Source organism: Trichechus manatus, unplaced genomic scaffold (genome assembly GCF_000243295.1).
Source record: "Trichechus manatus latirostris isolate Lorelei unplaced genomic scaffold, TriManLat1.0 scaffold00004, whole genome shotgun sequence".
Classification (NCBI taxonomy): Eukaryota; Metazoa; Chordata; class Mammalia; order Sirenia; family Trichechidae; genus Trichechus; species Trichechus manatus.
In genome coordinates, this window is record NW_004443940.1 from 22,625,460 (window position 1) to 22,651,514 (window position 26,055).

Genomic DNA, 26,055 nt, shown 5'->3' on the forward strand with positions numbered 1-26,055 from the left:
AAATGATGCACGGCTGTTCGCGCCTGCTCTCAAGGAAATATAACTGAAGCATAAATCCTGTTTAAGTTTGCCTCATTCTGTCTCTTTATGATGTCAGAACCATCTTTTTGATTCTGTGGCCAGTAAATAAACAGTGGTAATGAGCAGAATTCTGAGCAGGGGTAATGGTTCCTCAGGGTGTGCTTAGGTGGATGGGTGAGTGCGTGTGACACCAGACCTAATCAAATAATTATATTTCATTAGTCACCAGATGGGAGACACCATCTTGCATCGTCTTTGTTCTGTGTGCATAATCAGGGAGCAAAACAGAGGTCTCCTCAGCTGCCTGATGGGAAACAGGAGGCCCAATACAGGCCCAAGTGTGTGAAACAAAAAACTGTTGCCGTCAAGTCGATTCCAACTCATGGCGACCCCATGCATTGCAGAGCAGAGCTGTTCCATAGGGTTTTCTCAGCTGTAATATTTACAGAAGCAGATCCCCAGGCCTTTCTCCTGCAGGGCTTCTGGGTGGGTTCGAGCCGCCAACCTTTAGGTTAGCAGTCAGGCACAAACCATTTACACCACCCTGGGATCTTATGTTAAGCAAAGCTTGCCTGTTCCACTCACCACTGGGGCCTGTCCAGAGGCTGGTGGACACAGTGAGGAAATGTCGGCTATAAGCTGTGCATGGCTCCACGGCCAGGCCTGTGCAAAAGATGAGTCCGCCTGCGCCAGCCAAGGCAGATCCCAGAAGTATTCTGCCAGGTTTCTAGGGAGTTCTACTAGTGGACTTCCAGAGGGAGACAGAGATTCTGTGGACCTTGTGCTGGGCTGGGTCTCTACTGACTCAGGGCCTGTGTGGCCTTGGCCCACCCTTCTTCTCGCCTTTTCCATGTTGGGCTGATGCTATGTGCCATGATTAAACATTTTCACAGGAAAGACTGGGCCACTGGGGCCATATGCTTTGGTGTCCCAGAGAAACTCTGAGGGTTCCTCTGTTTGATCCCAGCCTGACAAAAGTGCTAAGCCCCATTCACATCTCGCCTGCACAGTGTCATGTACATATGGGCTACAGATCATAAAACACTTTAATGGGGAAAGCATTACGTTTCATTGAAGTCATATGCAGAATGTTTCCTCCCCTCTAAGCCTCTCTGTTTTTGTTGCTGTGAGCTTTGCTTCAGACGCCTTTTGCAAATGGTGCCTTTCACGCATAGAGGTTCTAAGAGGGAGAGGCTGACTGCCTCAAGGAGAGTCTGGCTATGGGGTTGACCACCACATGGAGAGTTTACATCCCTTCTCCTCGCTCATCTCCTCCCCACTTCTCAACACACTCCTGTGAGAGCTGTCCAGTTCTGAGCAGCAGTGTCATCTCGTGACAGCAGGAATCCTGGCCAAAGGCATCTACCTGTGGACCTGTAGTTGCGTCTCCCTTCTGTGTTGAGTGGAGGAGAAAACAGGGCTCCCTTCTGCTGGAAACAGAGTTCTGGGAGACATTAGGCCTCAGGGCTGAAGAAGCCCAGAGGAAAGGAACCCTATGGAGGTCTTCTGGCTGAGGGAACCCAGCAAACCCTGGCTTAGGGAAGCTCTCCTCCAAGGTGTTCTCTGAATATATCAAACACACTCCTGCCTCAGGACACTTGCACTTACTCTATTTGGAGCTCTCATCTCTCATCCCTTCCCTGGCCCCCTAGACTGTACCCTCCATAAGAGCAGGGGTTTTTGTGTTTTGTTCTGTACCTATAATAGTGCGTGACACATAGCAGGTTCTCAACCAATATTTGTTAAAAGAAGAATAGAACAGGACCTCTGATTTTGAGACTAAGGTTAAGACTGCTGAGGGAAAAGATGTGTGTGTGTGTGTGTGTGTGGACATGCACACACATGCCACACGTGTGCATGCGAAATCCTTTCATATCGTCCCCTGCTCTGCCAGCAAGGATGGCGAGACTTTGCCTCACATACTGTGGACATGTTATCAGGAGGGACCAATCCCTGGAGAAGGACACCATGCTTGGTAAAGTGGAGAGTTAGCAAAAAAGAGGAAGGCCCTCAACAAGATGGACTGACACAGTGGCTGCAACAACGGGCTCAAGCATAACGACTATTGTAAGGATGGTGCAGGACAGGGCGGTGTTTCCTTCTGTTGTGCGTAGGGTCGGTATGAGTCGAAACTGACTCGACAATACCTAACAATAACAACTGCCGCTGACCTGGAATATAAAAACAACAGCAGAGCAAACAGGTTTTGGTTTTTCTCATTTAGGAGGTCACTATCAAGAGCTGGGACAACAAAAGGAGAAGGAAGAGGGGAGGCATGGGGAAAGCTCACAGGAAGGATCAACGAAAAGGCAGAAAGAACAGGGTGTGAAGGGGGAACTGCAGGATGTGGATCTCTAAACGGGAAGGGGAGGAAATCAGGAGGAGAGGCAGAGTCCGAAAGACAGGGCAAGAAGGGCAGAGAAAGATGGGCGTCCAACCTGACTTGGCTCGGAGGAACACAGAGACAGAAAGAATGAAGCAGAGAGGGTGGCAAGCTGGGGAAGAAGGAGGTGAAAGATTCAAAGGCCCGAGGGAGGGGTGAGAGATACCTCACAGGGGGGAGCAGAACCTAGAAGTGACAATGCTTCTTTTAACAATGATGCCAAGCTGGGTTGTTCTAGCCACTGAAAATGCCAAGGAACACTCTAACCAGGGCAGTGGGTGGCCTGGAAAAGTCTTCCTTCTCTGCCCCCTCCTCCAACTCTTCCAGCCTCCAGGGGATGGAGTGACCTGGCCTAGGGCCACTTTCAATGGGTCATTCACACTGCCCATCAGCTGGGGTGGGACTGGGAGTGGTGCCATAGTTATGAATAAAGGGATCTCTGCTCTGAATCAGCAGCCCTGGTGGTGCAGTGATTAAGCACTGAGCTGTTAATCAGAAGGTTGGCGGTTTGAATCTACCAGCTGCTCTGCGGGAGAAAGATGTGGCAGTCTGCTTCTGTAAATATCACACCTTGGAAGCCCTATGGGGCAGTTCTACTCTGTCCTATAGGGTCACTATGAGTTGGAATCGACTCAACAGCAATGGGTTTGGTTTGGTTTTTGCTCTGAATCACAGGCTCCTCTCGGGTACAGGAGTACTTGTTCTCCAAGTCACCTGGCCGCATAATGAGCTGTCCCTGACAGACAGAGGACAGACCTTCAGGGGATGAATGCGTAAGGCACATGTTGGCTTAGCCACCGCCAAAGGACGGATCTGCATCTGCCCACACCTGGGCTTAGTGACAGCTATCAATTAGCTTCTAACTTATACAGCTGCCAGATTCACACTCCACATTTTAAAAATAAAGCAAGTGTTAGCAACTTGGATAAATGTCCAACAAACCATTCGAATGGTTTGATCATTATGTTTCTGAGCCTAAAGGGGCAGCCATTAAATAATTGAAAGTTAATTACCTTTCGGGAAGGAGTTTATTATGTTTTATGCATCATTTTAGGAACCTATGTCATTCAATGGAACAATGGGCGTTGCGTTTACTTCGTAACATATAAGGGGAGTTTCAATCCTTCTCCGTCAAAACAGACATGAAGATTCTTATATAGTAGGCCTAAAGTCATCTTGATTAAGTTCTTTAAGTCAAAAGAATTCTTTTGAAATCCTATTTTTATTTAAGATAAACACAGACATGATTCCCAATGAAATAATAAAAGCAGAATAATGGACAGTCAAGAGGTGAACTTGGCCGTACATCCACTGCCCAACTTGTTCAGCTTTGACTCAGTGTACCCCACCCACATTGCCAAGGACCAGGGACAAAAATTTAATCCTCACTTCCTCCTGATCTTTTAGGATAGGAGACACTGAGAGAATGGTATAATTTAGGTTAGTTTGCAAAAAAAAAAAATTTTTTTTTAAATTGTATACTACATTCTAGACTTCTTCACATGGAAGTCTAGATTCTCAACAGTATGAAGTTGATAGTTCTTTCACAATTGAAGGTATTCTATTTATCTAAAATCCCAGTGATATATAATATCTCTCTGGTGCTAACAGCAAACAGCAGTCAGGTGTCATTTCCAAGGGACATCATCATCACCAGAGAGGTGACACTCTCTTCTTTCTCAAAGCATTGTCATCAGCTCTGATTTTATTTGAGGCCTTATTTATAAGTCGTGGCGGCCTGGAGTGGCCCTAAGGATAAAAAAAACCAACCCCGTTGCCATTGAGTTGATTCTGACTCCAAGTGACCCTATAGGACAGAGTAGAACCGCCCCATAAGGTTTCTAAGGAGCAGCTGGTGGATTCAAACTGCTGACCTTTTGGTTAGCAGCCGAGCTCTTAACCACTGTGCCACCAGGGCTCCACCCTAGGGACAGTCGTGTATAACTCTGTCCCCCACCACAGGTGCCGTGGGTCATCAGCTGAGCAAGACAAGGGGAGAAATACTGGAAACTAGTATTTGCTGTGTGCCAGACACTCTCATTCTCTCTCCTGAGCTCCACATACACTCTGAGGTAGGTATCATACCCCCATTTTACAGCTGAGGAAAGTAAGGCTCAAAAAGCTTATGAGGCTTTCTATGTTCACATAGCTAGTTAGAGGCAGGGCCAGGTTCTGTGGCCACCAGAAGCTGTGAATATGGCCATAGGGACTTTGATAACTCAAAACCAAACCCACTGCCATCGAGTTGACCCTATAGAACAGAGTAGAACTGCTTCATAGGGTTTCCAAGGAGCAGCTGGTGGACTGGAACTGCTGACCTTTTGGTTAGCAGCTGAGCTCTTAACTACTGCGCCACCAGGGCCCCAGGGACTTTGGTAAGGCATCATGAAATGCATGAAATGCTACATAAGAGAGTGGGGCTAAGCCCAGCTGGGATGTAGCATGGACTCTCCTGTAGGGGGCGCTGGTAAGGCAGGATTTCTGGAGACAGCGAGGGACGGCACCTTCCTCCCCTTACTGTGAGTGCAGGTCTAATGTGATCCACCATTTAGGCAAGGTGCTGTGCTGATTTTCACCAGGCCACTAACGTGCGTGGTATTTTCATCTTTATTTTAAATTTGTTCTGTCATATGACTAATCCTTCCTCTGGTTTAAATATTTCAAGTTTAGCCTTTAGGTGTATGTTGCTGGGGGAACTGGAATGTAAATAAGTCTGACTGCACCTTGAAAAATCTCTTCCCCTCCTATATCCCCCTCCACCCCCAGCCCTGCGGGTGCCTCAGATGGGAAACCAAAAGCAGATGGGTTTGCTGGCTCGTTCCGTTTCCTTGCACGACACTCCGGTGTGCGTGGTATCTGCGTGTCTGGCATGTGACTCATGGCGGGGTAAGGCATTGGCCCGGCGTGGGTGAATATGTCATTCTGCATCTGTTTTCCTTTCAGAACGATTCAAGAGAACGCACCAGATGGACCACACTTGAAGAGTGATTTGTACCATGAAGAATGGATCAGTCAACTCTCACCCTGATGCCTCCAGCTACTCCTGGTCTCCAAAGCCCACTTCATGTACCTAGTTGATTCTGGATTCCAAATACTCTTAACTGTCCTTTTCTTCCCGTCTCCCCTCGGTCGACCTCCTGCCAGAACGCAAGTGGAGACAGTCTCTTGGCTGAGCTGGTGGGCATTCTCTGGTGCTCAGAAATGCAAACTGGTCCTCATACAGAGCCTGCAGGTGTCACAGCTGGGCACAGGCACAGAGGCTGCGGTGGCCCAGTTGATATGCAGCCTCCTCCTCGTATGAAATGAAATAAGTCAAGGTGGTATTTGTGGGCAGGGCCCAACTCTCACTTTTAAGTTACTTAAAAAGACCTTGGCAGCTTAACAGTATTCCTACATCGCAGTATTCTGGGAAAGTTCTATAGCACACATAAACCATAAGGGTGCTAGCCTCCTCCCTGTTCAGATATCACCCCTGTGAACTCTCACACAAAGTTTAGTATTCAAAATACCTTTTCTGAGGAAATAATAGGGGAATCTGGTTCCGTAAACATTCTTCACCACCACCCGACTGTCTATATGGGGCTTTTGTGCAAATTAGAATGAGGCGCCTCTTCTGAGCAGGTGAATAAAAAAAGGTGCCCCTTCCTCCAGGCAGCCTCTACCAGGTGTGCAGCTGGGCAAGTGAGTTGGTGGCTGGATGTCAGCTCCACTCACTCCTTCACCCAGGTGCCCTTCCACAGTGTCCACACTGCAGGCCAGCCTGGTGGCTCTGTTGATTTCTCAGCTTGGCACTGTGCATCTGTTTTCATGTACAGCCTGTTGAAAGTATCTGAGCACAGCCTTCACTTGCCCTTATTATTTGCTTATTTCTGTAGCAAGATCTTTAAAAAAAACAGTTGCCCTAGAGTCAGCTCTGACTCATGGTGACCTTATGTGTGTCAGAAAAGAACTGTGCTCCATAGGGTTTTCAGTGGCTGATTTTCTGGAAATAGGTCACCAGGCCTTTCTTCCGAGGTACCTCTGGGTGGACTTGAACCTCCAACCTTTTGGTTAGCAGCTAAGCGCATTAACTGTTGGCACCAGCCAGGAACTCCAAGAAGCTCTTTACTCTCTGGTAATTGTCCTCTTCCACACTAATCAAGGAGTGAATTAAGGTATTTTAAATCCTTCTTCAATTTTACACTCTTTCTCCTCTACAAGATAGCTTGCTCAAGGTTCTTTTAAAATAAGTAAAAGACTATTTTGTATTCCTCCTACAAGAAGTTCTGTTTCTGTTCTTCTAGCTGCCAGGGCCGTAGCAGTTACTAGCTAGACATGGGCCCGTTCTTTGATTTCTCATCTCCATAAATATCTACGGAATGACAGCCAGGTGGCAGAGAGAGAATTGTGCACACACAGAGCCTGCGCTTAAGGAGCACCCATTCGGGGCCGGGGGGGTGGGGCAGACAGCTATAAGTGCAAACTCAGCCTCCTACGCTGGACGCCACAGGAGCTGAGGAGGGGACCCTGCCTAGCATGGGAGACAGGGAAGCTCTCCCCACAGAGGTGACAGCTGAGCTAGGTTGTGAGGTGACACAGTGTTCCAGACAGGGCTACCCATGCATGCAGAAGCCCAGAAGGGAGAGAGAATGCAGTGCATTTGGGGAACTCTCTGGGTGGCTGCAGAGTGGTCTGCTCCCCCCAAGCACTCCTGCCTTTCCCCTCTTCCCTGAGGTGCCTGGCATCATGACCCAGCTTGTGCATGCCACCCAATCCCCCTGGTGTTCCTTCTAATTCCACAGGGCCCACAGTTAGTGGCCAGTGCTGGTTCAGATCCTGGTTCTCCCAAGTGGTACCCAGGCAACCATCCCCAGTGCTGGGAAGCCTGGAAGAAAGGAGCCGGGGCTGGCATCCCTTTCAGCACGAGCCCATGTGAAATTGCCTTGGTTGGCAACACTGCAGTGATTCCCAGCTACAGGCCCTGGACCTGCAGCATCACCCGGGAACTTGTTAGAAATGCAAATTCTTGGGCCACGTTCTTGATCTACTGGGGCTAAAAACCAGCTGCCATCTAGTCGACACTGACTCATGGCCACCTCATGTGTGTCAGAGTAGAACTGTGCTTCACAGGGTTTTCATGTTCCTTTTTTGGAAATAGATCACCAGGTCTTTCTTCCAAGGTGCCATTGGGAGGACTTGAAACTTCAGCCTTTCAGTTAACCATATGCACCCTTCAGGACTCCTCTGCTGGGGCTAGGACCCAGCAATCTGTCTTTCAACAAGTCCTCCAGGTACTTCTGGTGCACTGTTAAGTTTAAGAACCACTGCTGTAGTGAGTACGGGGATACACTGTCCAGATCCCCTCTTCAGGGCCAAGGCACCCATCCTGCAGCTGCTAGGACTATAGGCTGCTGAGAGCTCGCGGCTGAGCCCTCACTGGGAACTTCCCTGCAGGGTACTGCTTCATCCCAGATTATGCCTCCCTCCCAAGGGCAGCCTGAAGACAAGACTGGCTTGCCTCAATCTGGGGAACCTTGAAGCTGACCCCCTTTAGGATCAGCTGAGGCTTCTGTTGCAACTACATCTTAGCTTCTCCCTCCCCCCGTTCTGCTGTCCTCACACCCTTACAGGTGTCTGTGTTGACAGCATGCTCCAATAGACCTTCCGCATGACCCTCTCAGTCTCGGAGTCGGCTTCCAAAAATCCCAACCTAACGCAAAGGTTGTGCTGCTGGGGAGGCCCTGCCGCCATGTGCCCTGCAGCCTCCTGGCCCCGGGGGCTCATGGGAGCATCTCTTTTCTCCCAGATGCAGTTAGCCCTGCCAGCAGCTCTAGAAGTCTTCCAATTATTGGAATGAAGACTACCCACCAGGCTCTATGCTCTGCTCTAGAGAATTCTTTTAAGGGAATTCCTCTGTTCTTCCTATGTGCATTTCTCCCTATTCCCCTACATGGTTGGGACCCTAATTTTGCCCTCTCCATAACTAGGATCAGCATAGCAGGGCTGTGTGGGGTAGGGGACAGGGGACAATCATCATTGAGGGTTCTCACACACATTGTCACATTCATCCTCAATAACCTCCAGAGCAGGTGCCGTGAAAGCCTGAATGGACTGACCACGAGGTTGGGGTGTTGCCAGAGAAGGCTGTATGGCTGCAGAAGACACTTCTGGGTGGCGGTAACTGGATGGACTTACCCCAGTCCAGGTTTTGGCCGTCAGTCTTGCCAGGGACTTATTTTACTGGATTCTGTTGTACTGAACTCATACTAACAAACCCATCCCAGACTAAAGTGTAGAATCAGATTCTGCTTTATTAATTTATAGTGGAATACATTCCTTTCCCATCTTAGGAATGCTTTGGTCACCAAACCCCTTTCCCCATGTCACAAAGCTTCGAGACTGTATAGTTATTAGAAGCTGGCTTGGTGACCTTCTAACCATCAGAACAAGTGGAGGTGGTGGTCATAAGGGCTGCCTCCAACCACAGCAAGGTCTGCTAGACTGTCCTTGCTCACGACAGAGTACAGGTCTCAGGTGACCAGATTCAGTGACCCCCGCCTTCACCCCAAGTACCATCAGATAAATTCTGCCCATGTCTGTCCTCTGTTCCCCCTGGCATTCCCTTTTCTGGTCTCCATGCCAACCACACTCCACCTGTTCTCTCAGTCTATCTCTGGCCACCTTGATAGGACTCCCAGATCCCCCAGGTGGAATTCTGGGTGCTCCCACACTCTCCAGTCGCACACTGTCAGACAAGCTCTTGGTTTTCTCCCACAGGTGATGGATCCTCCCCACTAAGTGGAAATCTCACCCTCAGAGGGCAATCTTATATCCATTTCCTTGGAGCGGAGGTGCTAATGGCCAACGGTGATGATGGCCCTCAGCTCTTGGGCAAGTAAACTGAAGCTGGGAGAAGTGAGGACTCTTACCTACAGGCCAGTCAGGACTCAGATTCAGGTTTTTCCAACTCTGACACCTCTGCTTTCTCTGCTATTCCACTGCTTGTGATTGTTTAGCAGAGCTGATAGGAGACTTTGTTGGAATCACTGAAGGTGCCAGATGAGATATTTTAGGTGGGCTCAGTCCCTCTTCCTCAGCCTAAGTCATCCATCAGTTGCTGATTCAGCCCCATAGGTGACCCCTCCACCCTCTTTCTGGCACCTCTGCTCCTTCACTCTCCTGATTCTGGCTCTAAGATATCTCTGGAGAAGTGGAGGCAAGGATTAAGCACTGCAGCGTGAGTGACACTGTATTCACAAACGTTCTCTATCAACCTTTAGATCTTTTGAACTGGCTCATCTCTGACCTACAGCATGACCTTCAGAACCAGACACTGAAAATTCTGCACCTGCAAGTCTTCCAGGATGGAAGGCAGACAAGCCCTCGAGCCAGGAAGTGAAATTCAGGTGGCTTCCAAATGCAGTGGAAGTGGAGAAGGGAGGGTGTGGAGCACAGCGGGTCTGAGTGAGCAGATGTCTCTAAAGATGAGAAGCTGCCTCAAATGCACCAGACAGGCAAACTGAGACCCCTTCTTATGTTTCAAGGCAATTGAACCCTAAAGAAATCACTGCCCATGGAAACCTCTTACATGCAGGGACAGATTACCCAAAAAGCAAGGTACGCTTATTTGTGCTTACTTACTAATCTGTAGTGCGCAATTTTACCCGTTTTTCATCATATTTTTTGAAACTGTGCACTACAGATTAGTAAGTAAGCACAAACAAGCCCATGCGTACCTTAAACATAAGCCTGTGTGTGCCTTGCTTACTGGTTAATCTGTCCCTGCTTATATGCTAGAAGAAGGGGATAAGAATAACATCCTGCTACTAACAGCCTGGGGCCCTGGTGGTGCAGTGGTTAAGACCTCAGCTGCTAACCAAAAGGTTGGCAGTTTGAAACCACCAACCGCTCCTTGGAAACCCTATAGGGCAGTTCTACTCTGTCGTATAGGGTTGCTATGAGTTGGAATCGACTTGACGGCAACCAGTTTTGAACTAACAGGCTGACCGTGACAAATCAGGTCTTTTAATCATGCGAAGTAATGTTTCAAGGGACGTGCTTTGACCTGTAGAAGTTAAACCCATGTGATAATGAGGATTATGAGATGAGGGTCTATTAAAGTTATTCAATTACCAACCTCCAAGTGAGCCCCATTAGGGTGCTCGCATGGAGTCCAAAGGCCATGACAATTTGTAGGCTCTCTGGCGCAGAGCAATATGCTTGTTGCTGTGGTTGCTTTTGTAAAGGTAGCACTTCTCGGTCTCCATTTCAGAGCTAGAGGTGTTTTTGAACATGACTTACAGATACTGATTTGGGAAGAGCAATCAGATAAAGAACGATCAGACCTCTGCCTTATGTACATGTCACCTAATAAGTATGGGCTGCTAGATTCTTGGCGATAAAGAGGATGCGTGAGTGAGTGGTCAGGCTAACCCTCCACTTGATAAATTGATGAGGCCAATCTTATCTTTTTCTCCCTAGGAATGAAATAAAAAGTGTGATTGCAAAGGTTATGTTTTTAAGATGGATAATGAATACTGCTATAACTTATGTGATACTACCTACGATCTACCTGGTGCTTAGCATGAACAGCCACAGATTACACACACTTAACTTCATTATAATAGTTGATCAAAAAGTAATGTGGACCATGATTCATTTGCTGCTAAGATGATTCCCATGTCACCAGTGGGCACATTCCTTCCTATTACAGTACTTGTTATCCTTTGAAGGACATTCTCTGACATGTCAGTTTCCCTTCCCTGTTACCCAGGTGAAAAGTTAAACCTGAATAGAGGCAGTCATGTTCTGCGGGAGCGAGGTAAAGACAGCAGGAGCAGAGGGCTCTGGGATCACAGTAACCCCCTTGTCTTGGATGTGGGGACTGTATTTGACTTGAGAGGGTCCCCACTGGGTTCAATGATAAAGACCTCCAGGACATGGAAGATTTGTACAAGACTGAAGCCTCCATAATGCATCACAACTCTTGAGGGAGTGGTACTTGTGGAATTGTATTACCTTTTGAGCCTCAAAGACAGAGATGTCCCCTCAGGTGGCTGAACAGAGGCAGCATCCCTAGTGATGTTGACGTATGTGAGCTTGAGGCTATGGGCAAGACATGAGGAACCTCAGCAACACAGGACAGAGGATAATCTCTTATTGTTTGTCCACTGGGAGCCCACTGTGGTAAGGCTTTGGTTCTCATTTAACAAGTAAACATTTATTGAGAACCTGTGTGACAGGTATTCAGCTAGTTTTCGGGGACCCCAAAATGAATAAGCTCGCTTCTCGTCCTTGAAGAGCTCATGGTCTCCTTTGACCTTGTCCTGCCACTCCGCCTCTGGTGGACGGAGGCCTATTTCCTCAGAGATAAGGGGTCGTGCATCCAAATTTTTCAAGAAGAGCAAAAACCAGCAGAACTCATCTTTTCCCGTGTGCCTTTCGGTCTCATGGTTTTGAGCAGAAGCTTCTGGAGGTTAAGCAGACAGACGTAAATCAGAAGAGATTATTTTCTGTCTAGTGTTGGTGAAAACTTGAATTTCAGCCTAAAGACATGCGGAATATAGCTTACTAATTTATGTTCCCTTCAGGAAGCTAAAAAAATAAGAAAAGTTCAATTTCCTATCAGTTACATTGGTTGTGGTAATAAACCTAACCACAACAGAGTGGGCAGATAAAAGCGAAGATGTTCAGAACTTTCCTGTCATCAGCTAAAGGCAAATATTTCAACCTGGCTTAAAGAGGTGCATGAGTCTGTGTGGGTATATTTCAGCTACTTCTAGGAAACTTTTTGAAGCTTAGGAAATGGGTTTTTCCCAAGGTATTTTTTGCTCGAAATACATTCAGTTCTTCAACAACACAGGTTCAAAGTGTCCCCTTTGACCTGCCCTGGATCTATTTAACTTTCTGTCTTCCCCATATTGTTTGCCAAATTCATATTCTCCAGCTTAAAACATTCATTAAAGCAACTGAACTTATTGCCAAATGAAAGGCAGGCTAATGCCTCAGAGAACACGTTTTCAATGGGGGTTTTTTAAACTGCACGCATCTTTTAAGAGTTAGAACTGAATGGAGCCAATTTTCGAAACAAGATAAGCATCTCCCTTCCTTAGCAATCATTCTTCTGGTTATTTTGGGGGATGCTATGCAGCTGGTATGCACTGGTGGGGAAGTTATGGTGTTAAAATAGTGAACTACTTCTGAGCAGCTGGTAACTAGCTACTGTCCCCAACCCCTCAAGACTACCCACTGTTCTAGCTACACTGTTCCCGCCCTAGAGACCACCCCCAGAGCTTCTGGGGACCTCTGGGTCCTTTCCTGATGGACCAGTGCCTATTTAGTCAACTCTTTTAGATATCATTCCTGTTTATATGCTATATATTGTCCTAGGAACAATGATATTAAAAAAAAAAAAAGTAGATTTTTCTTTGCTATACTCTCCTTTCAACACATGATCATGTATTATTCGATGGACACAGCTAAACTGATTAGCTAGTAATAAATTTAAAAACCTCATAGAAACCGTGGAGTTCCTGGGTGGTGCAAACAGTTAAGCGCTCAACTACTAACCAAAAGGTGGAAAGTTTGAGTCTACCCAGAGGTGCCTCGGACGAAAGGCCTGACAATCTACTTCCATAAAACCAGCCATTGACAACCCTACAGAGCACAGTTCTACTCTGACGCACATAGGGTCTCCATGAGCCAGCATTGACTCAAGGGCTACTGGTTTAGTTTGTGAGTTTTGGTATAGAAACCACACATTCATGTGCAAGCGTGGGATGGGGAGAGAAATATCAAAGGTGTGAGAGACAGAGGAGGGAACGCTGGACCACAACAGTCATAAATGACAGCTCACACGTTGAGTGGTAGCTGGACTTTGGGAGATGTTCCCTGCTCTCCAGCCGCTGCACCAGCTCGCGGGACAGCCATGGTGGCGGATCCAGTTGAAGAGGAGGAGTCCTGGAAAGAGATAAGAGGAGGCATGAGTGAGGGTTCCCAGCCGCTCCTCCCCAAGGAAAAGAGAAACGCAAAGTCAGGTCGGACTCGACAGGCAGCTGTGCTTACCTCAGCTGCCCTGTGCCACAGCCTGACCTTGTGGCCTCCAAAATGCTTAGGTCCTGATGACCTGGCTTGTTAACAGTGCTTTTTCAGCCCATTGGAGACACCTTGGCGCCCTGGTGGTGCAGTGGTTAGGAGCTCAGCTGCTAACCAAAAGATGGCAGTTGGAATCCACCAGTTGTTCCTTGGAAATCCTATGGGGGCAGTTCTACACTGTCTTACAGGGTCGCCATGAGTTGGAATGGACTCGACGACAATGGATTTTTTGATGGGAGAGACCTTGGCAGCAAATTACACCTGTCCCTGAAGCAGTTTCAAAAGCCCCTTTTTGACCAGCTTAGAACATCATTCTTTGGTTTGTGTCTGGGATGATCAGCAATTTACTATTTTCAACACGGAAGAAGCAGTACTGGCAGTCATGTTTTATTCTTAGAACTTAAATGAACTATTCTGTCTTTGTTAAAGAAAATCCAGACAAAACCTTTTATGCTATAAAATCTGAACTTATTTAAAACATGCATTCCTAGGAAGTAAAGACTAATCTCCACAGAAAATTGGTCCTTTGGTAGCCAACAGAGGGGCAGGCTGTAAGGGTGCCAGGATTTACAGAGCACAGCATGTCTCATCTAAGACCCTGAGGTACTCAAAGCTTCAAGAGTATATTATACAAGGAGATTACTTGAGGACGGGCTAAAGAGGACAGCCACTTCAAGGTCATGCCTTGTAAACATCGTGTGCGGAAGGCTAAGCTCTTCAAGGGTAGTGATTAAGGGCTGGCTATGCAGTGAAGCCGGCAGAGTATAGGAAACTGAGTCACATGATGATCTCGCAAAGGCAGTTCCTGCTTGAAGAGCCTCATGGACCCAGCCCGTAAGGGGCCAACTTTGTCTCTGACCCCTCTCACCACCCAACTGGTCCATCCTGCCCCATCTCCTCCAGGGCGGCTATCCTATCTTCCTGTTTAGAGGTATTAGATGCTGTAGTGGGTTGAATTGTGTCCCCTTAAAAGATAGGTGGGGGCAACGGTGGTTCAGTGGTGGTTCGCCTTTCATGTGGGAGACCTAGGTTCAATTCCAGGCCAATGCACCTCACGTGCAGCCACCACCCGTCTGTCAGTGGAGGGTTGGGTGTTGCTGTGATGCTGCACAGTTTCAGAGGAGCTTCCAGACTGAGATGGACTAGGAAGGTCTACTGGCAATTTACTTTTGACAATCATTCAATGAAAACCATATGGATCACAACAGTCTTATCTGCAATTGATCATGGGGATGGCACAGGACCTGGAAGCATTCGGTTCCATTGTGCATGGGGTCGCCATGAGTCAGGGGCAGACTTGACAGCAGCTAACAACAAAAGATATGTGGAATTCCTAACCCCTGGTACTTGTGAGGAGCCCTCGTGGTGCAGTGGTTAAAGTGCTCGGATGCTAACCAAAAGGTTGGTGGTTTGAAGCTATCAGCCATTCCATGGGAAAAAGATGTGGCAGTGTGCTATGGGGCAGTTCTACTCTGTCCTTTACAATCATTGTGAGTCAGAATCAACTTGACAGCTGTGGGTTTTTTTGGGTACTTGTGAATGTTACCTTATTTGGATTACGGGTCTTTGCAGATATAATTAGGTAAGGATCTTGAGATGAGATCATTCTGGATTAGGTTGGGCCCTAAATCCACGGATAAGTATTCTTGTAATAGACAGAAAAAGAGAACAGACACACAGAGGTGAAGGCCATGTGAAGATGGAGGAAGAGACTGGAGTTAGGCAGCTACAAACCAAGGAACGCAAGGATTTCTGGCTGCCACCAGAAGCTAGGCAAGAGGCACAGAACGGGTTCTCACTCAGCTTCCAGAGGGAACCAACCCTGCTGACACCATGCTTTTGAATTTCTGGCCTCCAGAACTGTGAGAGAATAACTTTCTGTTGCTTTAAGCCACCAAGTTTGTGGTAATTTGTTACAGCAGTCCTAGGAAACTGATGCAGATGGGGATGTCTAGGGGTGCCTTGAGGAGAGTGAGGTCCACTTCCCACAAAGTAGAGGGAGCCAGGAGTTTCCTTCCTCCCTCAAGGACCCTCATAGACTCCCCCACAGGATTCCTCTCCCAGATGAAAGGGGAGCAGGGCAGGCTTGAGCAGAACACTTCAGAGCTGCAGGTAGCGGGATGGTATCACCTTGGAGGAAGGCAACGATGGTGAGGAGAGGGCTGTGTGGGTGCTGTCCAAGGCTCTGGCTGGGGAAGGTGAACATGTCACGACATTTGGGTCTCAGATGAGCAAAGGTCACGAGAAGAAATCACAAAGAGGGGATGAGAAGTCCACTCAGAACCTGCCCTAGACAGGCAGAACAGCCTCTATAACCCAACTGACCATCACATGACTTCCCTGAGCTTTTGTGAAGGTGCGAGGGGGACATTTTCTCATCAGCTTGCTGACAAGTTCTGACCTTGCTTAGCTCATGAGCTCTACAAGGCAGTGCTACAAGCAGCTTATCGATCCTTCCTGGGTAGTTCATGTCCCTTCACAACTGGGGACTAATGAAAGGTGTCAGAAACTAATGCGGCCCACCACAGCACATCTGCAACCTGTAAGAAATCAGAAACTGTGCTGCTTCTTTTTTAAAAATTGAGTGGCTGGCAGAATAAGAATGTGCAACAGAGAAACGGAGCTTCACTCATGTCTCCAAGGTAACTCGAAATCTCAAAGGACTTCCCATTTCAAGTTCTGACACTTGTGAGAGAAACCTCTGCTGTTCAAAGGTTGCTGAGATCCAGTTTTCACCATGCAGCCCCTCAGCAGATTGCATTCCACTGGCAGACGCACAGAAGCCTCGTCTCCACACAGAGAAAGGCGAAGAGTGTTCTGTGGGAACTGGGGTGAAAGGGGGAAGGGAATATTCCTTCTGGCTACAGATTCTGAAGTCTTCTGTTTGTCATCGTGTTTGTTCCTCCCACCTGCCTGCCTCTGAAGTGAGACTGAGGCTAGAAGGGTTTCCCATCAATGCTGTGTTCACTCTGCTTTATGGGAGTCAACAGATGAGTCCACCACAGCCAGCATGGATTATTCTCCACAGAGCTTCTTCAGGCAAGGGCAGGAGGGCGAGGCAGAGGACAGGGGCAACTCGGAGGGAGAGACAAAGAAAATGAGGCTACCTCACTCCAGTTCCTCCCTCCTTCTGTGTTTGTCTGGGAAGGTGAGATACTCTCCTGAGTATCTACAGCTCTTCTTGTATGGTCATTGAAGAAAGATGTGGGCAGGACAGTAGGGTCAGTCAGTCAGTGACCGTCACTCATACATTCAGATATTTGTTATTGCTGTTTGTTAGGTGCCGTTACTCACAGCGATCCTATGCACAACAGAACAAAACACCGCCCGGTCCTGCTCCATCCTCACGATCTTTGCTATGCTTGAGCCTATTGTTTTTGCCACTGTGTCATTCCATCTCATTGAGGGTCTTCCTCTGTTTCACTGACCCTTCACTTTAGCGAGCATGATGTCTTTCTTCAGCGACTGGTCCTCCTGATAACGTGTTCAAAGTACCTGAGACGAAGTCTCACTATCCTTGCTTCTAAGGAGCATTCTGGCTGTACTTCTTCCAAGACAGATTTGTTCCTTCTTCTGGCAGTCCACGGTATAGTCAATATTCTTCACCAATACCATAATTCAAAGGCATTAATTCTTCTTTGATCTTCCTCATTCATTGCCCAGCTTTTGCATGCATATGAGATGACTGAAAATACCATGGGTTGGGTCAGGCGCACCTTAGTCCTCAAAGTGACATACTTGCTTTTCAACACTTTACATATTTACTGAGCATTTATTAAGTGCCAGGTATAGCAGCAGGCTTAGCACACAGAAGGTGCTGATGGAATATTTGTTGATTACCTGACTGTCAGAACTGGCTCTGGGGTATACTGATGAACAAGCAGACATAGCCCCTGAGCTCACAGAGTTTAAACTCTAGGGTGGCAAGCAGTACACATGTACGTATGCATGTCGTGCAGTTCCAAGGAAGTGTAGGGTGTCAAGGGAACCCATAACAGGGGGGACTTCATGTGTGTGGGGGTGTGGTCAGAGAAGCTTCTCTGAAGCACAGGGTAGAGTTAGTGGTGACCTGATGGTGAGGGCAGGGATGGCGGGGCTAGGGAGGAGGAGGGAACACGTTAGACAGAGAGAGCTGCACAGACCAAGGCCGTGAGGCTGGACCAAGCATGGCACTTTTGAAGACACTGAAAGAAAAGAATAACTGGAATGATGAGGCGTAAGGGCTGGAGCGGCACTGAGAGTCCAATTTGGGTGAGGGCTTGTGGGCCCTGGTGAGGGTTTTGGTCTTTGCCTCAAAAGCAAAGAGACGCCCTGGAAAGCCAGCACGAAATGAACAGCAATAGGATGAGATCCACATCTTTAGGGGACAGCTCTGGTTGCCCTGTGGGGAGTGATGTGGGAGACCAGTTAGGAAGCTCTGAGTAGTTCAGGCTTGGATGATGGGGATGGCAATGGAGAGGGAGAGAGGCAGAGGGGCCTAGATATGTTTAGGAGACTGTTGATACTAACAATAACCCTAACAACAATACCACCTACTCACCCTCATACAGAGCTTACCATAGGCAAGTCTCTGTTCTAAGCATTTCACCTGTAATAATGCATTTAATCCTCACCCTATAAGGCAGGTATTGTTTTTATTACCATTTTATGAAAATGAGGAAACTGAGGCATAGAGAGTTAGGTAAATGGCTCACAATCACATAATCAGTAAGTGGTAGAGGCTGGACTTGAAGTCAGAGAGTCAAGAGAGTCAGGAGGCCATGTACTTATCAACCACACTATCTATACTAGTTTCCTATTGCTGCTATAAAAAATTGCCATACACTTTGTGGTTTAAAACAACAGAAATCTATTATCTTATAGTTCTGGAGGTCAGAAGTCCCGAATCAAGGTGTCAGAAGGGGATAATTTGTTTCCTTGGCTTTGCCAGCTTCTAGAAACTGCTTGCATTCCTTAGCTTGTGGCCCCTTCCTCCCTCTTCAAAGTCTTAGCATAGCATCTTTAAATCTCTCTGATCTCTGCTTCCATTGTCATATTTCCTTCTCTATGACTTTGACCCTCTTGCCTTCCCCTTATAATGACCTTGGTGATTACCTAGATAATATGGGATAATCTTCCCATCTCAAGACTCTTAATTTAACCATGTCTGCAAAATTCCTTTTGGAATGTAAAGTCATACATTCACAGGTTCTGGGGATTAGGATGAGGACATCTTTGGGAGTCATTATTATCTCCTCTATCAACAGGACTAATGGGTTTATGGGCTGCAGGGCATGAGGGAGGAGGAGGAGCCAAGTTTCTGGCTTTATCAACAGTATAGATGGAGATACCATTGAAAGAGATGGGAAAGACGAGGTCTGGAGGGCAGATCATGAGTTCAGTGTTGGATATGTTGAGTTTGAGGTGCCTGAAGAGACCCAAAGGTTGAAGATGAGGACAGCTGGTGACACCAACCAGGAGCTCCGAAGAGGAGACTGGCCTGGAGATGTAGATCTGGGGTCATCAGCATACAGGTGACAGCTGATCTATGAGCCAGTCCAGCCTCACAGTTAAGCACTTAGCTCTCAAGCGTGCTGGCCTGTGTTGGAATCCTGCCTTTAACACACACTATTGGGGCTCTGGTGGTAAGTGGTTAAGAGCTCAGCTGCTAACCAAATGGCTGGCAGTTCGAATCCACCAGCTGCTCCTTGGAAACGCTATGGGGCAGTTCTATTCTGTACTCTCTACTGTAGGGTCGCTATGAGTTGGAATCGACACGACGGCAATGGGGGTTTGTCTGTTTTTTGAAATATATATGACCTTAGACAAATGAATGTCATTTCAGTGTGCCTCAGTTTCTCATCTTTAAGATGGGAGTCACTGACTTCTGCTTCTGACCAAGACGGAGTAACAAGGACTGAATTGATCATCCCACCTGAAACAACTAAAAAACAGAACAAAATATGTGAAACAGTAGATTCCAAGCCTTTGGGAATGAGACGCTAAAGGACAGAGATCCCTGACAGATGAGAAAATGGGGGCTCTAATGGCTCCCACCTTCCAGATTGACTGGGAATATTCAACAAGCTGATTTAAAGCTCATAGTGAGCCCTCAATAAATATTAGCTATAATTGTTATTATTGAGGCCAGCGTGGGAGGCGAATGAGATAGCCTGGGAGAAAGTGTAGCGTAAGGAGAGGGGATTCCTTGATACAGTCTATGGAACACCAACATGGCAGAAGAACAGCCAAGGATCCAGAGATGGAGCTGCCAGAGAAACAGAAGGAAAACCAGAGGCATTCATGTCTTAGGATCCAAGGAAAGAGAATGTTTCAAAGAAGCAGTTGTCGATCACGCTGTATGCTGCAGAGAGGTCAAGTAAGATGAGAACCGACAAGGATCCATTTGATTAGTGGTGCTGAAAGACGCTGACATCGACAGTGTGCTTAACTGGAGCTGGCGACTGTCATTGGTAGATGATCAGGGTGGCTCACACGCCGGATCCAGCCTCCCAGAACACACAAACAATATTCATCTGTACTGGATTCACTCTTTCCTGCATGGAAAGCCCTCCATCCTGTGCCCTCGGCCTCTGTGGCTTTGCCAGTCTACCCACAGCCACTTGTGTACTGTTAAGCTGTGAGCCCGTAACAGAGAATGCCACAGACTCAAGTCCTGCCACAGCTATGACTCACGTGACATCTCTGCGAGGTCGGGAGGGGCAGGTGGGGTTGTCCCACATCACAGATTAAAGAAATGAACTGACTAAGGAACTTGTGGGCCAGAACTAGTCACCGCACAGTCATCAAAAAGTGCTGATTACTTGGGCTCATAGACAAAGCCTTTCTCTCTTCTGGAGAGAGAAAGAAAGAAGAAATAAAAAGAGAGAGAGAGTAGATCCAGTAGTTTCCTTTTAAGAACGAATCCTAAAGCAATCGGGTAAGTCAGAATGGAGGCACATATAAGGATTTCACTGTGGCATTATTTATCATTTGCGAATCCTAACTTACTGTAAAGGCAGTGGTGGTTCAGTGATAGAATTCTCACCTCCCATGAGGGAAACCTGAGTTCGATTCCTGACCAATGCACCTCAAGCACAGTCACCATCTGTCTGTCATTGGAAGCTTGCGTGTTGCTGTGATGCTGAATAGGCTTCAGCAGAGCTTATGGACTAAGACAAACTAGGGAGACAGGCCTGATGATCTATTTCTGAAAATCAGCCAATGAAAAATCCATGGACCACACTGGTCCAATTCTGTTGTTCATGGCGTCACCATGAGTCAGGGCTGACTTGATGACAGCTACCAACAACAAGCTACTGAAGCAACCCAAATGCACTGTGGTAGAGGATTAGCTGGTCAATGATACTGCAGAATAACATACAGTCATTATAAGCTGCAGATCTGCACTTATTGACATGGAGGGCTATTTACAGTACATCAAATGAAAAGGAGATTACAGAAATGGATATGTAAGATTATTCAATTTTTGGTAAAAGACACACACATTTTCATGGGAGAAAAGTCTAGAAATTACATATCAAATGATAATATGGGTACTTTTAGGAGTTGGGAATTGGGATAATTTTAATTTTCTTCTTACTTATCTACATGTTAAATCTTTTCATCATTTTAGGATTAACAAATGTCGATTGCTTTCCAATCCATTTTTGAAGTAATATGAAAAGAATAACAGGGTTAAATTATTTGAGCTATGTTTTAAAATCAAGCTCTGGTTGATGGTGGTTCCATATTTTCCTTGACTCCGCGCACACCATCTTTGTTGCAGGGGGTGCTAGGCGCTGACGAGGAGAAAATGTGTTGGGTGGGGATCCTCCAGCATCAGCAGAAGGCTGAGCTAACCACCCACCAGTGAGGTCCAGGTGACTCCTGGTGATACTGTAGCATGCAGTTAGCAGAGAGCAGAGAGTTGGGGTCACGGAATTGGCATACACACAAGGGAAAGCTCACAATGACTGGCTCAGACTGAGCCCAAACCTACGACTCTGCTTTTGTTAACATTGCCTCCTATCCAAATAAAACTCTTCTGAAACAATCAAACCAGCCAACACAACCACAGGAAATGCGAAGGACCAGTGCGATGGTTAAGGTTGTGTGTCAGCTTGGCTGGGCCATGATTCTCAGTGGTTTGGCAGTTATGTAATGATGTAGTTTGGCAGTTACATAATGATATAATTTGACAGATATGCACTGATGTAGTCATTTTCTATGATGTGATATGATATGATCAGTCAATCAGTTGTAAGGGGAATATCCTCGGGGGTGTGGCCTATATCCAATATATCCAGGGATGTTCTGGCAAATCTCGCTTGCTTGCTCTGGATCCTGCATCTGGCTCATCATCATCCAACCTCTAGCTCTTGGGATGTGAGCCAGCGGCTTGCCATATTGCCTGCTATCTTGGGATTCACCAGCCTCAGCAGCCTGTGAGCCAGCAGCCTGCCATTTGACCTGCCAATTTAGAGTTTGTTACCCCCTGCAGCTACGTGAGTCAGGAGAAGCCTCCAGCCTGACACCTGACCTACAGACCTGGGACTTGTCAGCCTGTACAACCGCATGAGCCATTTCCTTGAGATAAATCTCTCTCTATAAAATCTCTCTCTCTTTCTATATACTTCACTGGTTTTGCTTCTCTAGAGAACACAGCCTAAGACAACCAGTGAGATCCTGGGTGGGTGACTACATGTGCTGCACTTTGTTTGGAGGGCAGGCTGTCTGCTGGAATCTGCAGTTGCACATGAATTTCCACCTACCCCAAAGTCTTTGAGCCCCTCATGCCATAATTCAATAGAAGGTAATCATGGATTTGACTAGGAGAGATGGAGAAGATTGATTTCTGTCTGCTGGGCAGGGGGAGAGGCTTGGCTGTGACTGTGGACTTTGTGAGGTCACCAAGTCACGTACCACAGCATTAAAGGCTCAAGACCCCATCGTTGCTGGTATCCACCAACACCGCTGGGTGAGCTGAACACAAACACTCCATATGGCAGGGTGTTATGAGGCTTAGGGAGGATTGAGCCATGTATACATGTCAGCCTGGGGGTCTCCAGGGACTTGGATAATGAGAGCAGCTGAAGGGCCCCATTTAGAGGCTCTGAGGGATTGTCCACTCTGAGACACACTGGCTGTACCTAAAGGAAGCTATAGGGGAGGGACATTCTTGTGACTTTGCTAGAAACTGGCCCTCAGTTAAAATCTGATACAACAAACATTACAAAGCAAATATGTGATATTTCACAGCAAACTACTGCTTAGAGCTTGGATGAAGCAGCAGAGAGAAAGGGCATACTTCTGGAAAATTTTTCTTCTGAAGGTCAAGATGGAGAATATCTAAAACTGACACTCAACTGAGTGTGTGGTTCCTGTTTTGCCCTCACCCCTAGCTCCACTTTGTAGTGAGCACAGCACCCTAGGTTAAATGAAGCCTTTTGCCAAAATAAAAGACATTAGAGCTAGGTGATTGCTGCAAAAGGAGCCCTGATGGTGCAATGGTTAAGCGCTCGGCTGCTCACCGAAAGGTCGGCAGTTGGAACCCACCAGCCCTTCCACAGGAGAAAGATGTGGCAGTCTGTTTCCGTAAAGATTACAGCTGGGAAACCCCATGGAGCAGTTCTACTATGTCCTACAGGGTCGCTATGGTCCGAATTGACTCGACAGCAATGAGTACAGGTTGGTTGCAAATTCTCCACCACCTGGTTTCATGATGTCCATGCAGAGGGTGTCAGTCAGGGGACTTTTCAGGGTGTCCTGGTGAGTAGGTGGCAACACCAGGCTAGTCTCTGTCCTCCAAAAAACAAAAAAACCAAAAAGAACTCGTTGCTGTTGTGGAGTTGATTCCAACTCTTAGTGACCCTATAGGATAGAGTAGAACTACTCCATAGGGTTTCCAAGGCTGTAATCTTTATGGAGGCAGACGGCCACATCTTTCTCCCGCAAAGTGGCTGCTGGGTTCAAACTGCAGACCTTGGTTAGCAGCCAAATGCTTAACCATCTCTGCCCTCAGGGATATAAAAGCTCTAAGTACAAAGAATTATGTGACACGCCCTTTGTGACTTCCTGATGTAGACAATCCTCCTCTGATTTATGTCTTCATTTTTAGTTTCTATTGATACTAGGTCATGAGAAAATGTTTTTGGCAGTGGTGAGGGCTTCTGTGTGATTTAGACATGGGTCTGAAAGACTGGCAGTTTGAATCTATCCAGCCACCCTGCAGGAGAAAGACCTGGCAGTTTGCTCCCCTGAAGATGACAACCTAGAAAACCCTATGGGGCAGTTCTGCTCTGTCACATGGGGCTGCTAAGAGTTGGAATTGACTCAACAACCTAACAAGAACAACAACAAGCTTTAGGAAATAAACGGCCTTTGGATATGACACGTTACGGGCACCCATGTTCATCTAATAAATAGGGTACTACATAGTTTATTGTTCAGTTCAGACCACTTTTGAGAGAAAAGGGGCACTATTAGTAATTACATGGAGACAACAGGTGTGCTCTGTGACTGTGATCACTCTATAATCTATGGTGATAAACTCACACCACAGAAACAACAAAGACTCGGAAGAAACGGAAAGTTGTAAGAACAAAGGTGGCTCTCTCACTTCGTAATACTATCATCAAGTGTTTTGGGGCTCATTCTTCTAAGTTAATAAGTCTTCATAATTTTAGTAAGTATGGCATTATACCAGGAAAATACCAATAAAACCAACAATGAGATACCATTTTTCTCCCTTCAGACTGAGAATAGTAAGTAAGCGTGAGGGTGTTGCTGGGGAGAGGATAAATTGGTACAATCTCTTTGAAGGGCAGTTTCGTCATATCTGTTAAGATTAACAACATGTGTACACTTTGATCCAATCCTTCCACTTTTCAGGATCTAAGTAAGAGAAGGTAGGCATGAGGGCTGGCATCAGAGCTCAAATTGTAATAGGAAGAGTTGGAAATAGCCTAATTGCCCTTCAACAGAGGATGGCTCAATAAAGTGCACAGAAGTCATATGATAGATGCTGTTGCTATAGTCAGAAAGAAGCAGTAGCTTCATAGATATAAATATGAGAATCTCCCAAGGCATAGGGTTAAAAGAAAACAGGAGCAAATTGCAGAATATGTGTAGTATGACACCATTTATATAAAAAAGAAAAAAAGCTATACAGAAAGTATTTTTGCTATGGCATGTATGTACCTATTGTTGTTGGCGGGTGCTGTCAAGTGGATTCTGACTCATGACGATTCCATGTGACAGAGTAGAACTGCCCCATAGGGTTTTCTTGGCTGAAATCTTGAAGGAAGCAGATCTGTAAGTCTTTCTCCTGTAGAGCCACTGGGAGGGTTCGAACCGCTAACCTTTTGGTTAGTAGCCAAGTGCTTAACCTTTGTGCCATCAGGGCTCCTTACAAATTGTACTTAAACATATAGAAAAATGACTAGAGAGACATGTGCATTCAATAGAAACCACCTCTCACGTTAGTACTGGAAGAAGGGTGTCTATTGAGAAAGATTTTTGCTTTATCTATTTTGTTTTAATCTATTAAATAAAGTAAACATATTAAAATGCTATATTATCATCATGTGCCAAACAACTTTCTTGAATGTATCTAGTCTGACACAGTGTTATTTCCCAGGGCTGCCCACCTTACCTCCACTCTGATCCGTCTACCTTTCGGAACAGCCTTCCTGCTGGACCGTCTCCTCTCTCCCCGTTTTCTTCTGTATTCTACGGAGGAGTTTTCTAGTACTGTGCTTGCCCTAATTATTTCTAATTAACAGTCTTGGACCATCTCTGAGTGAATGGACTCGACAATCCACACTTTTTTTGGATAATGGTTTTTAGAAAACATAACACGCATTCCCAAGCACATTATACAGAGCATAGGGTAAGCCTTTCTTCCCATGCTTAGCTCAGAACAGATGGCAGCTGTGCATTGACAGGGACAACATCTATAATCCTGTTGGACCCCTCTGGCAGGTAGTGGCGGGGACACACTTGGGGACACAGTGTTTGCACACTGCTTGCCCCGCCCCGCATAGGTGCCTGCATGTAGGAATGTGCACATGCCCGCAGCAGGTGGCTGGAAAGGATAGGACCCACCACTGGGGTTACTGGATGGCTATACTGGGGGAAGTGGGAACGTGCCCACACAGAGTTGAGGATACACAAACACCCTACAACCCAGCAAGGCTACTCTGAAGTACAGTCCCTCAGAAATGGCTCCCCACCTGTAACAGGAGATGTGCACCAGAATGTTCAGGGCAACATGGTTTGTGACAGTCACCAACAATCGTGTTGTTGTTGTTAGGTGCCATCAAGCTGATTTTGACTCATAGTGACCCCATGTGACAGAGTAGAACTGCCCCATAGGGTTTCCTAGGCTGTAATCTTTACAGGGAGCCCCGGTGGTGCAGTGGTTAAAGCACTCGCTGCTAACCATAAAGTCGGTGGTTTGAACCCACCAGCTGTTCCATGAGAGAGAGATGTGACAGCTTGCTTCCATAAAGATTACAGCCTTGGAAACCCTATGGGGCAGTTCTACCCTAGTCCTATAGGGTCACTATGAGTCAGAATCGACTCGACGGCAACGG

The 26,055-nt window shown here is 46.8% G+C and overlaps 1 protein-coding gene across 1 annotated transcript in view; it reads right to left on the bottom strand.

Moving 5' to 3' along the window:
- Positions 1-26,055, bottom strand: part of SH3RF3 (SH3 domain containing ring finger 3) — a 465,406-nt gene that overhangs the window by 89,127 nt on the left and 350,224 nt on the right. Inside the window, exon 6 of the mRNA XM_012556270.1 lies at positions 13,239-13,342. Coding sequence (XP_012411724.1) covers positions 13,239-13,342 — 104 coding nt within the window. The remainder of the gene's footprint in view (positions 1-13,238; positions 13,343-26,055) is intronic.